The following is a 13,930-nucleotide window of genomic DNA, read 5'->3' on the forward strand; positions in this document are numbered from 1 at the left end:
TTTAATCCTGGAGTCATGGGTCATAGTCTCACCCTGCAGTGCAGTGAATCTTGAAATCTAACTTCCCAGACAAAAAGCAATCCCTTTCATGGCCCTGAGGATTGCAGCTGTCTTCCTAAATATTACAAATATGCCTGTTGAGACACGATGCTGGCACTGCGGTGTTCTTTCCAAAATCGTTATGAAACAAAAACAGCAATCGGCATCTAATCTCATAGCCTTGTCTGCGAAAGCACAAGTGAGGAACAAAAAAAACAAAAAAAAAATCTTTCTCTCTTTTTGACCTCTAAAAGAAGTGGAATCCAGCCAGACTGCCTTTGTGTTGTTTAAGAGTTATGACCAACATGAGCCCAGCGAACCCCTGGGCTTCTGTCAAGATGGTATGAGGATTCCTTTACAGGAGGGAGAAACCAAGCCAAGAAACTCATGTGCAATAACCAACATAAATGAGGTTTACTTCATCTTTTCTCATTCATCTGTTTCGATAAGAGTACCACACGTTCTCACTACACACTCCCTATACGCAATAGGTATTCACACAGAATAGAGCATACCTCAATGACTTTGGTATGAGAGCTTAAGGGTGTGATGTTCTGGGTGGGGCGGTGGTTGCAGCAAGGGTCACACTATCAAATGTTTTGAGCACTTTGACTCTTTTTTAAAGACAAAAAACCAAGACCAAGACCAAAAACTGTGTTATACAAGATATGCTTCAGACAGACAGACAACAACCCTAATCAAAACAACTGTTTTAGGTATAATGGCCTCTGCAGCATGTTGTCAGCAGAATGAACAGATGAGCAGAGTGAAACCTGACACCGCATTAAGCCCCTTAGTCAGCTGAAATGATAACATTTTAATTTGATACATCATGGGTAAAAATAAAATACATCTCCATAAACAGGGAAAAGTATTGATTTCAACATTTAGTAAAAAAACAAACAAATCATGAACATAATTCCAAATGACAGACATGTTTCATAAATCCTTGTAAGAGCAAAGCAGATATAAGATTTTAAACCTCAAAATATCTCTATCATTGTGAAACACTATGAGCTATAATACCTCTAATATACTAAGTCTGGCATGGAGGTTAGACAGAAAAAAACAGCTCATCAATCTCTCTCCAAGGGAGACACACCTAGTTGTAGTCACACAATTTCTGCATAGCAAGACTGCTGAGCCAAAAAGACGATCAGCAGGTAGCTAGAAACCACGTCAGAGACAAAACACCCAGATATCCCATGGAAGCGACGCTTTCCTGCAAGCTTACAAACTGTTGTTGTCACTGAATAAATTATCAACATAATGATTGAACGCCACATTTCTCTGGGAGATTGTTTTGGCCGTGATATTGCAGATAAGCAAACGTCCACAGGGGGGAGCTTGGCTCTGCTTTTGAAATGTGGAATGGGTTGCCGAATACAGAAATATATACAATCACATTCTGTCTTTTGCTCACAAATACGTAGACATACACCCCAAATACATCTACACACACACTCAGGCTCACTCATTGGGGATATCAATGACCAGTTCTGCCTCATCTGCCTCCCCCCTGTCTTCGTCTCCTCTGTCGCTGTCTCCGTCGCTCTCCCCCTCCTCCTCAGCAGCGTCGCCGCTAAGCATCTGTCTGGGAACCCAGCTGAACGGGCCGCTGGCCGCAGGAGTGGCCGCATGGGCTGATGGGTAATTAGCCGTCATTGGGGCCACAACCTGAGAGGAGTGCCGAATAAGACAGATAGGTTAGGAATGACAGAGAGAAGGGTGGAGATGTGATGAAGACAGAAGAGGTACGGATGAATGGCTGCAATACAGATCTACCCAGTGACTCGGGTTAGAGCATAACTGAAGGATTTCAGTAGAGCTGCAACTAACAATTCATTTCATTATCCATTAATCTATCAATTATTTTATTAATTAATCATTTAGTCTATAAAATGTCAAAAATAATGACAAATGCCCATCACAAGTTACCAAAGCCCAAAGTGATTCTTAAAATTGTTTACTTAGTCTGACCAGCAGCCAAAGTATTAATTTTATAATGATATGAAACAGAGAAAAGCAGCAAATCTTAGCATTTGTCAAGCTGTAACCAGCAAATGCTTTTTAAAATATTTTTACTTGATAAATGACTAAAACAATTGATCGATTATCAAAATTATAATCAAGTAATTTTCTGTCGATCTACTAATCTATCAAATTGACTAATCATTTCAGCACTACATTTTAGTATGCTGAATTTAAAATGGCTTAGTCGACACATTTTTCTTCAACATCAGTGTTTTGAAAACGCCTTTACTCCAGGTTAGATTGCATAAACACCAGAAAAACACTGCTCAGAAAGTGGTATATTGAAACCCATCTGCAATACTGTGCAACATGAGTGATGATGAAATTGTTAAAAGTAACCAATCATGGGAAACAAATATGTTACACTGCATCAGCGTTTGGTTTGCAGTATGTTGAAATTGTAATGTAGTGTGCAATAAATACTTTTTCCCCCTCATATTTTTCCCCTTGTGCATTCAGTAATATAGTTGAGACTCCGAGCAGAACATAAGGCCTGACGTGTTATCACTTCCTTGTATTCCTGGCATGTATATGGTGACAACAATACACCCTACTACTATATACATGGCCCATCCACCTATAAAATGTAAGGGTGGTGTGTGTGCATGAGTTGAGCAACATATCTGTATTCTATTCTCTAAGCATCTTTTCCCCCTCTTCCTCTCTCACCTTCCCCGAAGTCTCTTTCTTGTTTTTTGGCGTCTTTGTTTTTCTCTCTTTCTTCATTCGTTCAGCTGGGGGAGCCAAATACTCTGGTGGGAAGGGCATCTGCCCAACACGCACACAGGCCCCGATTGCCAATTGACCACACAAACACACACATGCACACAAGCATAGGCAATTTTCAAGACACACACAAAAACACAGACGCACACAAACATACACACAGGAATGTACAGAGACAATGCAAGGACAATGAAGCCATTGTAACCAACAAAAGAAAAAAAAAGGAAGAGATAAACAAGACTTATGAATAAAATGACAAAATAACCAAATTATATAAATAATGCCAAATCAAAGCAGGGATTATGTTTGCTGATGGGGAGATGATAATGGCAACAATGTTACCGTTGCTGGCTGCACTAAGATATAAGAGGTGGAGAAGGAAACTCACTGTGTTGAGGTAGGGTCCTGAGCCTGATGACTGCAGGGGGTTGACAGCAGGACGGGACAGCAGGGAGAGATGGGGGGACGATGACGAGGGAAGGCTCGCACCTGGACTACTCCTTCGCCTGAGAGGACATGAGAGAGCGGTTCAGAAAGTCAGAGTATGTTTAGTGTAACAGTGAGAATATTCAACTTCTCTCAGAGTCCAAAATTTCTTTTTGTCTTCTCTGGCCCAGTTGGTGCCCCCCCAAAAAATTTAAACTGACCCTGAACAGAATTTTTTTTATTTTGTTTATAATTAACTATTAATTACATTAACGTTTTCTACAACTTAAGAAGAGATTTCAGCATCTCTTTGTGTGACCTTATGGTATTGCCGTAAGTCTCAGATTCAGTCCTTTGGATCAGCACAGGTAATTATTTATATATTTATTTATAATAATAATATTATTTATAATAATTATTTATTTATTTATATATATTTATATATAAAATAGGATGAATCAAATTACATGAAAATTGTACCTTCACACACTATATACATACACTATATCACATAATTCTAGGGTCAAATACAAGGAAAATGTGCACACCTAGAGATCTTTCAAGTGCTGACCCTGATCCGTGAGCCTGACCATGTTCATTGTTGGGCCGAATCTCTGAATTATCTGATTAAAACGTCCAACTTACTTCTTTCCTCCATCTCTCTCTCTTTCCCTCTCCCTGAGCCCCTCTCCTTCGCTGTTTTCTGAAGAAGCTGTCGCCTCTGAATCTGGGACACAAGACAAATATTACTTATACAATAGTAGATAGTCTACTACACTTGAAAAGCTACATCTCTAAAAAGAAAAAATTAAAAAACCAAGCATGTCACAGTAACTGATACAGCAATGAAACATTTTAATTATTGTGAGTGCCTGGAGGATGAGATGCAGTAACCACCTGAGGAGTCCTCGTCTACCCTCTCATACTGCAGCAGTCTGTCCAGGAGGAAGCTAGAAGAGAAGAGAGTACATTTGTTATTTGCTCAAGTTTACATTATATTGGTTAACATGCATTTGCTTCTTGTAATTCATCCCCACCTTTTGTCCCGGGACACTTTGAGCAGTTTTCGCTGTGCCCTCCTCAGCTCCTCCTGGAAACACTCCTGCTCCTGAACCAGAGGAAAAACAACATCAGATAAATATGGAGAAGAAGGAGAGATAGACTTTTTTTGTAAAATATTGAAATAACATGATTATACTCACATAGACCAGAAATTTTAATTTTCGTTTGAGATTTTTGTATTTCCGCTTATAGTCAACTTCTACGTCGGCTTGTCCGTTCATTTCTGAAATACAACATACACATGATTTAACCATGAAATGTAAATTTGTACAGTTATCCATAGTTATATAAAATTATAGTGAATGCAGCTGTGAAGGCAACATGAATCAGCCGAGGTTGCAGTTTTCATAATACGGACTGCTTATGAAATAACATTGTAGCCTATAATAAGATAACATTAGCTGAGCTCGTTGGAGCTGCAATGCGCTGCCGGTTTCAAATCCAACGATGATACAAAGTGGCTGCTACGTGTATATCTGGATACTGGTTTAAAATTATGCAATTATGGGTTCAAAAAATAAAAAACTCTTCATAAAAAACATTCTCACCTCTTGCTTGAATCTGCCTGTGCGACATGCTCTTGTTTACTTCCGTGGCGTCATTTTCATGCGTCGTAGTGGGTGGAGCCTGGTTGACGTGCTGTGGCAGGAGAAAGGGGGGCGGGGAGGGGGGCTTAATATAACACTTCCATGGGGGTGACAACAGCAATTTCTTAAAATAGGTTGTTGAAGACGAAAAATCACTGGACTTTGCTTTTAAATTAAAGAGTTGAAATTGAAAATGAACCCACTGAATTACAGTAGCTTTGATTCTCAGGCTTCCCTGTCTTCATACAGCATGTTTGATCAGTGCTTCATCCCCTCAGCAGCGCCCTGTCCACCCACCGCATACTGTAGTGCACTGAGTTTGCAGCTCAACCTGAGCTCAGCACAGTCACTTGCCAGGACCCGGCAGCATGAATTATAGATGAGGAACATTCGCAGAGATGAGTAATGCTGCCTCTGCGCACGCACCCATAGACCCCTCTGTGTGTGTGTGTGTGTGTGTCTGTGTGTGTGTGTGTGTGTGTGTGTGTGTATGGGAGAGAGAGAGAGAGAGTTTAGATAGGGGGCAGAATAGAAACAAATCTGGAGGGAGGCCGATTCTAAAAAGAGTAAGAGTAAGGTGTGTTGCAGTGGGATGCAGGTAGGACTTACATGCACTCCTATAGGGGAGAGAGGGGAAATGCTGACTATACGTTTCAAGTCAGTGCTCCACTCTCAGATAATATGAAACCCAGCGGGGTACGGACAGCCAAACAGCATCCTTTAATCCTTTAAACGCAACTACCGAAAGCATTGTATTAGCTCATAGTTGCCACACTGGATCCTGTCAGACCCTCAGACATTAGAAAACCGCCTTATAAAAATAAACAGCATTGTCTCCCTTCCGGGCAGAACAACTCCCATATGAAACACAATATCTGACTGACTGGCTGCTTTTCTCCCCTGCCAGATTCTCCTTTTGTTTGCAAAGAGACTGGCAGACAGAAATAGACTTTTCTGTGTCTGCTGCCATAAATCGCTGCTGCCAGCCAGCCCTCCTGGCAGCTACAGTCCTCCACCTCCCTCCCTCCCCTTTTCTCTCTCCTTCTCTTAATGGATATCCATATATTCTCCAGCCAAGTGTGTGGATACTGATCTGTGCTTCTACACATACTTTTTCTGGATCATTTTCTGCTTGGATGTATGTCCTTGTTGCTCTGTTAGTTTGACCGCTGTTTTGCCTGGTATTGTTGTCTACTCTCTCTCCCCTCCCTCTCTCTCCCTCTCTCTCTCTCTCTCTCTCTCTCTCTCTCTCTCTCTCTCTCTCTCTCTCTCTCTCTCTGACTCTCTTCCCCCCTCTGTGTTATCATCCTCTCTTAAATGTCCTCCACTTTGTCCCTCCCTCTTTCTCCCTCCCTCTCTGTTATTGCACTTCCTGAAGAGTCGTCTCTCTATTTCTTTCTTGTCCTGTTAAGAGAAATTGGAATGTACAAAAATCACATAAAAGACACCAACAACAACTACAATAAAAGTCTTCTCTCTGGTCAAAAGGTAAGCTTCACGCTTTATGGTTTCCACCTTTATTTATCTGCCCAGGCAGGCGTTAGTTGATATACCATTTATGAGGTGAGGTATATTTTCTCTCATGATATTTGACATTTCAATCAAGTTCATATTTCACAGGCAAAGAAACTCAATTTGAAAGATATTTAATGAGAGACAGTTTTTCTTTCTTTCTGTGTATCTTTTTTCCAATTTTCTGTCTCCTATCTGTCTGTGTGTTTATGTGTGTGTGTTACAGGAGAAGCTTGTCCATGCTATTAAAAGAATCAAGCACGAGGTGGATGAGTGCAGGGAGGCAGAGAGAGAGATGTACATAGAGTCTGTGCAAGTGGAGGTATTGCTGCTGCATTATTAACCATTTTCATTTTCCAAAATGTTGTGTTTTCATAGACTGTGTTGCTGGTTTAACACAAACTGAACATAGGGTTGTTTAATAAATGTATGGGTATATATTCATAAGCATTCTACTGAGACTTGTTGGAAAAGCTGTGTGTTATACATATTGCCAAATCCACACACTGCAATGTTTGGTCAAACGAAGACTGAATTGAGAATTGTCTTTTCCTCTGTCTTTCAGAACAAGTTTGATGACCTGGAGCGAGAAATCAGAGCCGAGTTTCAGAACCTGCATCGCTTCCTGGATGAGGAGGAGTGTATGGACCTGGAGCGGCTGAAGAAGGAGAGAGAGAAACAAGTGAAGCAGCTGAAGGAGAGGGAGAAGAAGATTGCAGAGCAAGGGAAGGACCTGGAGAGAGCAATCACAGTGCTCAACAGCAAACTGACTGAGGAGGACAGTCCTAAGCTGCTCAGGGTGAGAAATAGACTAGATTAACATACATCAGATATTATATTGGCTTGAATATTGTCATCCTAAAGCTGGAGGAGATTTGATGCTGTAAATGTGGAGTTAGGGAGAGCTCAGACTAATGTGTGAGCGAGTAGAGAAGAGGGGACAGCAAATGGTTTGGAGTCTCTCTATAGAACATACTGGACAGGTTTATCCAGGGTCGATGTACGTAAGTATTCTCTGGGCCCGGGCCAAAACTTCACTTGCCTTACTTGTGACTTAACTTGTGACTTGTGAAAATAACTGTCTATAATTGGTCCTTCTGTTTGGACCCGTTTGGCGCAGGGCTGCTGGCAGCTGAGTGTCCCTGCAGCTTTATCTCAAAGGGACCCAAGTCCAGGCCTGCAGAGCAACCCTGTTAGCTGTTTTGCTGTCCTCTGTTGGCACTCATTTGATCAATTATAGACATTGATTGGCTAAACAGTTGACTTGCCTGGTTTTGCAGGTCTGAATCAATTTCTCATTTAAAGGTGGGAGGACAAAAGGCAGTCGACACAGCAGATAGGAATGGACAGCACTGCACAGCCTCTGATTGATGTGACAGCTGGCATCTAGAGTACAAACTAAGACAACTTGTATGCGTTAACTAAAGTGTTTGTTCCTAGTTTTACATACTTTCATTTTAAAGTGCTGTTTTCTATATTTCAACCATTGCAATGACAACACATTTTCCTAATCCATTCTATCATTGCAGGACATTCAAGATCTCATAAAAAGGCAGGTTGTCTCAGTGTGTTTTCCCAAACTAACTGTATTTTGCTGTCTTCCCCATTTTCCCTCCAACTCATCAATCTTCTCCTATGCATGCCTGGCATTTCCTCCCATTTCGGCACATCAATCTATCTCCATAATCCTGTCCACCAGATGTTGTCGTTCTATCATCCATCATTACACTCCTCCTCTATTCCCACGTTCCCCTGTGTCCATGCAGGTCTCAGGTCAGCTTCGTCCTCCCAGCAGAGGTGGAGACGGAGGTTCGCTCTGGACAGTTTGTGGGTCCCATCCAGTACAGGATATGGAAACACATGAAAAGCTGCCTCTACCCAAGTATGCTCATATATGTCATCTGATACAACACATGCAAAACAACAACAAAACTCACTGCATTCTTCTCTGTCCACCCACAGATATTACATCTGTGACCTTTGACCCTGAGACAGCCCACCCCAATCTGTCCCTGTCAGCCTCCTGCACCTCGGTGTGGTTTGAGGAGGAAAAAGACATGGAGGCGTGCCAGGTCAACCCACGAAGGTTCCACTACTATTACTGTGTGATGGGCCACCAAGGCTTCACCACGGGGCGACACTACTGGGAGGTGGAGGTGGGCCGTAAGACAGCGTGGAGGGTGGGCGTGGCTCGAGAAGATGTCCAGAGAGGGGAGATGGCTGCCAGCGGCACGTCCAGCGGCCTGTGGACCCTCTCCATGAAGGGAGGGGTCGTCCTCGCCTGCACTGACCCAAAGCCGACCAGGATCAACGCCTCTACCCGCCTTGTCCGCATTGGAGTGTTCTTAGACTGTGACAAGGAGGAAGTGTCCTTTTATAATGCTGTTACCATGGCGCCACTCTACACCTTCACCATGGGAACAGTCCTGGTTCCTCTGTTCCCCTTCTATAACCCATGTGACACAGATGATGGGAAGAACACGGGGCCAATCAACATCTTCAGTCCCACACTATGATGAGGAACCAGTCTCACCAAGTATTTACTATTTTGTAGCTGAAAGCATGTTGTAAATAGAGAAGCTCTACATTAAATGTTCTTACCAAAACTTATTGTAACCACAATTGATTTTCCCTGTATTTTCAGTGTACATTTACTGTCTAATCTTTACTGTGATTACTTGAATGCATTTGTGAATAAACAAATTAAATTTGGACTTGGAGATAAGAATCATTCAAGCAAATCTTGCATGCATTATTCTGCAGTGCTAAGCGCTATTTGTAAAAGAGTGTAGCAGAAAGCGAAGAGAAGGTTGTGAAAGTGTATCGCCTCATGGGACAGCTGGCTGCTGCTTCAGAAGTCCACAGCAGGTGTTAACTGGATTATGATGTTACCTTTGGCCTGTCTATAAATATCTCTGTTGCCCGCTCTGCTCGGACATGGCAGGCATGGCTATGGGAGCTCTGCATGAGAAAACAAGGCAGCAGGGTTAGGGTGACCCGGGCCTTGACTGGGTGATAAAGAGGAAGGTGACACTTGGAACAAATGATGGGCGGCACTGAGTGGGATGACTGACTGAGGTGGAACGACAGCTTTGTCACACTCTCTGACACAAAATCGTCCCTGAGCAAGTTTATAATTATGATTTGTTACTTAAGAGTGCAGAAAACCAATGACAACAGGACAGCAAATGTCATAATCTTTCGTTTATTCTTAGTATCCCTTTAGACATGAAATAAAGAAAGAAACTATTTTCTTTACAAAACATCTGTGTGTAGTGTTGTGCAAAAAGGGAGTACAGAGAAAACATGTCGAACATCACACCCAGGCCAGAACAGCAGAAGTAAACACAGAGGATCAGGGCAGAGACAGCTCACATAGTGCAAGGAGTGCCAATGGTAATAACAGTAGTGGTTTCTATTAGTGGGTTATCTGAGGTGGGTTTCAAACCAGCAGCTCTCTGGCACCAGTTAGATACGGATCCCAGCCCCACCAGACTTGACCTTCTTTGAGATGCTGGTAATGTGCAAACCAAAGGCCCCTTTTGCCCACTTCACACTGTCTGCCCCTCTCACACCCCCACACACTCCGAATGGCTTGGTATTACAGTCACTGGTTACCACACTGTTGTGGCGTACGTCAAAATACTGTTTTAGCATACGCTGAAACTCATCAATTGCACACCACAAACATAACCTTAAGGGTTGCCAGCACAGAGCTTTGCCATCTATCTGCTACTCACGTACTCAAACTGTGCCATTGAATTAATTGATGAAATGGGAAAACACCCTCACTTACACACACCGCACCCCACACACTCTCAATGTCATTCCTTTTGTTAGTTATACGCATCTGAAAAACCTGATAATCAGACTTATCAGACTTATCAAGTATCAAGTGCATAACTGTTTTTCCAATATCAAGTAGAACCAAGGTGTGTCCAAGTGCTTTCTAACCCATCATTTTTATGCAGTATATCACATATTTCCTACATGTTAGTATATCTTTATCTTAGGTCAGTCAGTGGTATAGGAAGCCAACAGTTTGATCAATCAAGTGTGCAAACACAAGCCTTCTACTACCTTCTGCAGTCTGTGAATACCCAACCAAATACGTAAGAAAAAGGTGCCATTAGGAGTGTCGGCTATTAATACAGGCCATCTAGCCAATGAATATTTTAGGCACTAAACAAAGACGAGAATCACTCAAAGCACCTCAAAGTTACAATATCTTTTACAATTTTTTGTGGCTTTAAACACATTCACACTCATGACTAAAATACAGCACTTTTTTCTTCACATTGCAAGACAAATAAGCAGGCACATGGATACCTTACTCACAATAGATGGAAATGCACACATAAGGTACAGTAGTTTAATTCTGTACAAACTGCCTATGCATAGATTCAACACACACACACACACACACACACACAGCCATGAACCATTCAGTGATTGACTACAGACACACACACTTCCTTGGACACACGCATTCCTAACACATGATGATGGCAACATTGAATATCACTCCTCTGTTCACACACACAGACACAAACCTTATTTTACAGAACAATAAAAGCCTGTTTCTGAGGCCGTCTCGTGGGCATGCTGCAATCAATTCTTCATCTTAAAGTGACATAGGTTAATCATTTTAATACAATATGTAAATATTGTGAGAGTTATGCTGTGAGTATCATCAGGTTGGAATGGCAATAATAGAAGATAATTGATCTAAAGAGATCTAATATAGTCTCGATGGATTTTACAATATTTGGTTCATAAATCAGGTCAAAAAGTTAGTTATTATTAGTGTATATAGTTTATAGTATGTGTATATATTCTATATTCTGGATTTAAGCTTGGTGAGAAATTTAGATTAGTTTTCTATATTGTTAAGTATAATACAACAACCATTCTATACACTACAAACATTCAACCTTGGAGGGGAGACTTTAAACTGGCTTACACATGCAATATTTACAAGGCTGGACAAAGTCAGCTGGGTGACAAGGTGCTGATTCTATATGTGTGTGTGTGTGTGTGTGTGTGTGTGTGTGTGTGTGTGTGTGTGTGTGTGTGTGTGTGTGTGTATAAACACTGCTTTTAGTACTGACCAAAATGGGTTTTGCAGTTCCTTCACAGAACCTGGCTGGAAGTGAGGCATGTCCAGTGTTTTGCGTGACATCTAAGACCAATAATCATTATAACGCCTTCATCCTTTATCAATACATCTGACCATCTGATATTGTATTTCTATTTAACATTTAGGCACCTTGATTTGTAAATTAGTTTTTTGTTAAGTTTTGCTATATACTATGTTCATTGATCAAATATCAAATGTGACATCTAAACCTATTATATGGCTTGTTAAGATGCTGTCACATCATCTTGTATTAATTTATTTGTAAGAAAACTATAAGTCAGGATAGTTAGCAAGAAAGGCCATTGGTTCAGTTGGTTAGAGATGGATCTACTTACTAATGTTTTCCTACATTTGACTGATCATTTTATTGACTTTTCAAGGCTCTTATTTTGTGCTTCTCTCAGAAATCCAAAATGCTTTTGTTGATTTTAGCGCACCAAACTCAGACCCATGTTGGTTTGCCAGTGGTCAGTTAAAACATGAGGTAGAGACATGCCCTTTGTCACGCAAAAATGTATCTGCACACCTAAGAGATTAAATTGTGTTGCACTGAACATCCACATACCTCAAACCTTGCAAACTCACATGGCACAGTTCTGGAGAGATGATATGGTGGTATTTGATAAAGGCCTCAAACGACTATTGTGGAGTGGTTAATGATACAAATAGTAATGATGCTCTTAACATCGTAGTATATGAATGTTTTACACTTTGTGAGTTGTTGGTTTTCACCCAGACCTTATTATCAGGCATCAACATCTGAGCAATTTTTGGAGTACAGGGCCATAGATACTAGATACAGGAACTACTCTCTTTAATAGTCAGTGAAACCTAATAATTCAGAGGAAATTTTAAAATAAATGCAAGGGACTGAATCTAGATAAAAACTAATATTTGTCATTGGCTGTGTACATCTACACTGTGTTTGTAATGATGCCCTTGATTGCCGCAAAAGGACGGAAGTAGAGAAAAAAGGAATGAAAGATAGAGGAGGATGGAGGAAGGAATGTCAGACAGAGGGAAGGCTAGAAGAAAAGAAGGAATGAAGGCAGGAAGGAGGGAAGGAGGGCAGGCAGGAAGGAAGAAAGGAAGGAAGGACCAAACAAAGAAAACTAGGGAGGAAGGAAAAAGGGAAGGAAAGGTAGGGAGGAAGGAAAAAAGGAAGGAAAAAGGGAAGGAAAGAAAGAAAGAAAGAAAGAAAGATGTTCTAAGCATTTGAACTCACCACACACTTTCATTCAATCTTTCAGCTTTAGAAAGCCCAATGCAGCGAACAGTACACTGGGTCACATGGTGCTCCCATGAAGAGCCGGGACTTTCCGCAGGCTCCGATGGGCTTCCTATTGAATTGTAAGAATAATGGGTTTTCATGGAGCCACGGCGAAATCCAGAACCAAGACAGTAAGTGGTTGATCCAGACTTGAGGGATCAGCCTGTGAAACACATTTTAATCATGGGAGATATCCATGCAGAGTCAAAATCTCAACCTCAGAGGCCATAAACGGTGCTGTTAGTGTTGTAAGTATGTTTTTGCGTTATTCAGGTAATGTGATTCTCATTTTTTCTGTATGTGATGGAACAGTGCAGAGTGTTTCTGAGGCCAGAGGGCTGACACAGGTGCATGCCTCCACATTTCAGCTCCGTACGGTTTGAAAAATGCCTTCCTCTCCTTCCTTAGGGCAACAAACGAATGTCCTTGTACGGTCAAAAGGGCTTTCATTCCCAGTTTGATGATGCACAGTGGTCCAATTAGAAGAATGTCATCACACACATTAGTACGTTGAAGAAGCCAGCAGTTTCATTATGTAAGGCTGAGAGATGGGTTGAAAAATTGCATGCTTTTCATCTGTTTTATCCACATGCTGATAGAAGAGCAAACATCTAGATGGGCGTCGACGGTTATTTCAGTTCAAATGAGGAATTTTTCATAATGCAGGTTCTGTAGATGGTGCCATGTTAAGTTGCCAGTCCAGTACTCAATTAAATGAAAAGCTGTAAACCTTTCTGTCCTTAACCTATTAGAAAAGACCTTATTTGGAGTTAACATTTCAGCTGTAAACTCTGCAAAGGATTTAATTTGCAGTGTGGCAGTCATACTGTGAAGTTCCCAAACTATAACAGCCTAAAAATTATGCTGCACTGCAAGGGGTGTTGAACTAAAATGTTTGACAATCAAGGAGCCACTTGTATTATTTAGTTATGTGAACTGTTTCTGTGAATCAAAAAAGTCTCAAAGGTTATTAAGTGTTAGTTACAGACAAGTGAGATATCGTTATCTAGATACTATTATGTTCGGGCATTAGAAGTGTTAAATCGAAGTCCTCGCCCCGATAGCTGTGGTTTCTTCATTATTTGGTAGGGGGTGTTCGATTGTCTACAGTGGTGGTAGATGGAGGATATGTGC

At 41.3% G+C, this 13,930-nt stretch overlaps 2 protein-coding genes across 4 annotated transcripts; one reads left to right on the plus strand and one right to left on the minus strand.

Annotated features, from left to right (window-relative positions):
• Positions 1-489: 489 nt before the first annotated feature.
• ino80e (INO80 complex subunit E) lies at positions 490-4,890 on the minus strand. Its single transcript, XM_071909406.2, has 8 exons — positions 4,836-4,890; positions 4,428-4,510; positions 4,263-4,333; positions 4,123-4,175; positions 3,871-3,952; positions 3,188-3,305; positions 2,743-2,841; positions 490-1,716 (listed from the first exon to the last, which is right to left on the minus strand). Exons 1-8 carry the CDS (start codon positions 4,861-4,863, stop codon positions 1,510-1,512), a joined length of 741 nt encoding a protein of 246 aa, XP_071765507.1. The 5' UTR covers positions 4,864-4,890; the 3' UTR covers positions 490-1,509.
• Positions 4,891-6,257: 1,367 nt separating this feature from the next.
• Positions 6,258-9,053, plus strand: LOC139918709 (zinc-binding protein A33). Of its 3 annotated transcripts, XM_071908143.2 has the most exons (6): positions 6,258-6,362; positions 6,613-6,708; positions 6,952-7,185; positions 7,916-7,938; positions 8,153-8,268; positions 8,349-9,053. In XM_071908143.2, the coding sequence occupies exons 1-6, from the start codon at positions 6,297-6,299 to the stop codon at positions 8,900-8,902; spliced, it is 1,089 nt and encodes a 362-aa protein (XP_071764244.2). In that variant the 5' UTR covers positions 6,258-6,296; the 3' UTR covers positions 8,903-9,053. The 3 variants fall into 3 exon arrangements, with proteins under 3 accessions (XP_071764244.2, XP_078143418.1, XP_078143419.1); XM_078287292.1 differs by having other exon boundaries at positions 7,916-9,053; XM_078287293.1 differs by lacking the exon at positions 7,916-7,938 and having other exon boundaries at positions 8,153-9,053.
• The last annotated feature ends 4,877 nt before the right edge of the window (positions 9,054-13,930 follow it).

The sequence above is a fragment of the Centroberyx gerrardi genome, chromosome 12, assembly GCF_048128805.1.
Source record: "Centroberyx gerrardi isolate f3 chromosome 12, fCenGer3.hap1.cur.20231027, whole genome shotgun sequence".
NCBI lineage: Eukaryota > Metazoa > Chordata > Actinopteri > Beryciformes > Berycidae > Centroberyx > Centroberyx gerrardi.

Coding starts and splice junctions, on each gene's coding strand:
- ino80e (XM_071909406.2), bottom strand. CDS start 4,863: ATGTCGCACAGGCAGATTCAAGCAAGAG. Junction 4,334..4,427: donor AATTAAAATTTCTGGTCTAT/GTGAGTATAATC, acceptor CCTCTGGTTCAG/GAGCAGGAGTGTTTCCAGGA. Junction 4,176..4,262: donor AAAGTGTCCCGGGACAAAAG/GTGGGGATGAAT, acceptor CTTCTCTTCTAG/CTTCCTCCTGGACAGACTGC.
- LOC139918709 (XM_078287292.1), top strand. CDS start 6,297: ATGTACAAAAATCACATAAAAGACACCAACAACAACTACAATAAAAGT. Junction 6,363..6,612: donor GTCTTCTCTCTGGTCAAAAG/GTAAGCTTCACG, acceptor TGTGTGTTACAG/GAGAAGCTTGTCCATGCTAT. Junction 6,709..6,951: donor TAGAGTCTGTGCAAGTGGAG/GTATTGCTGCTG, acceptor TCTGTCTTTCAG/AACAAGTTTGATGACCTGGA.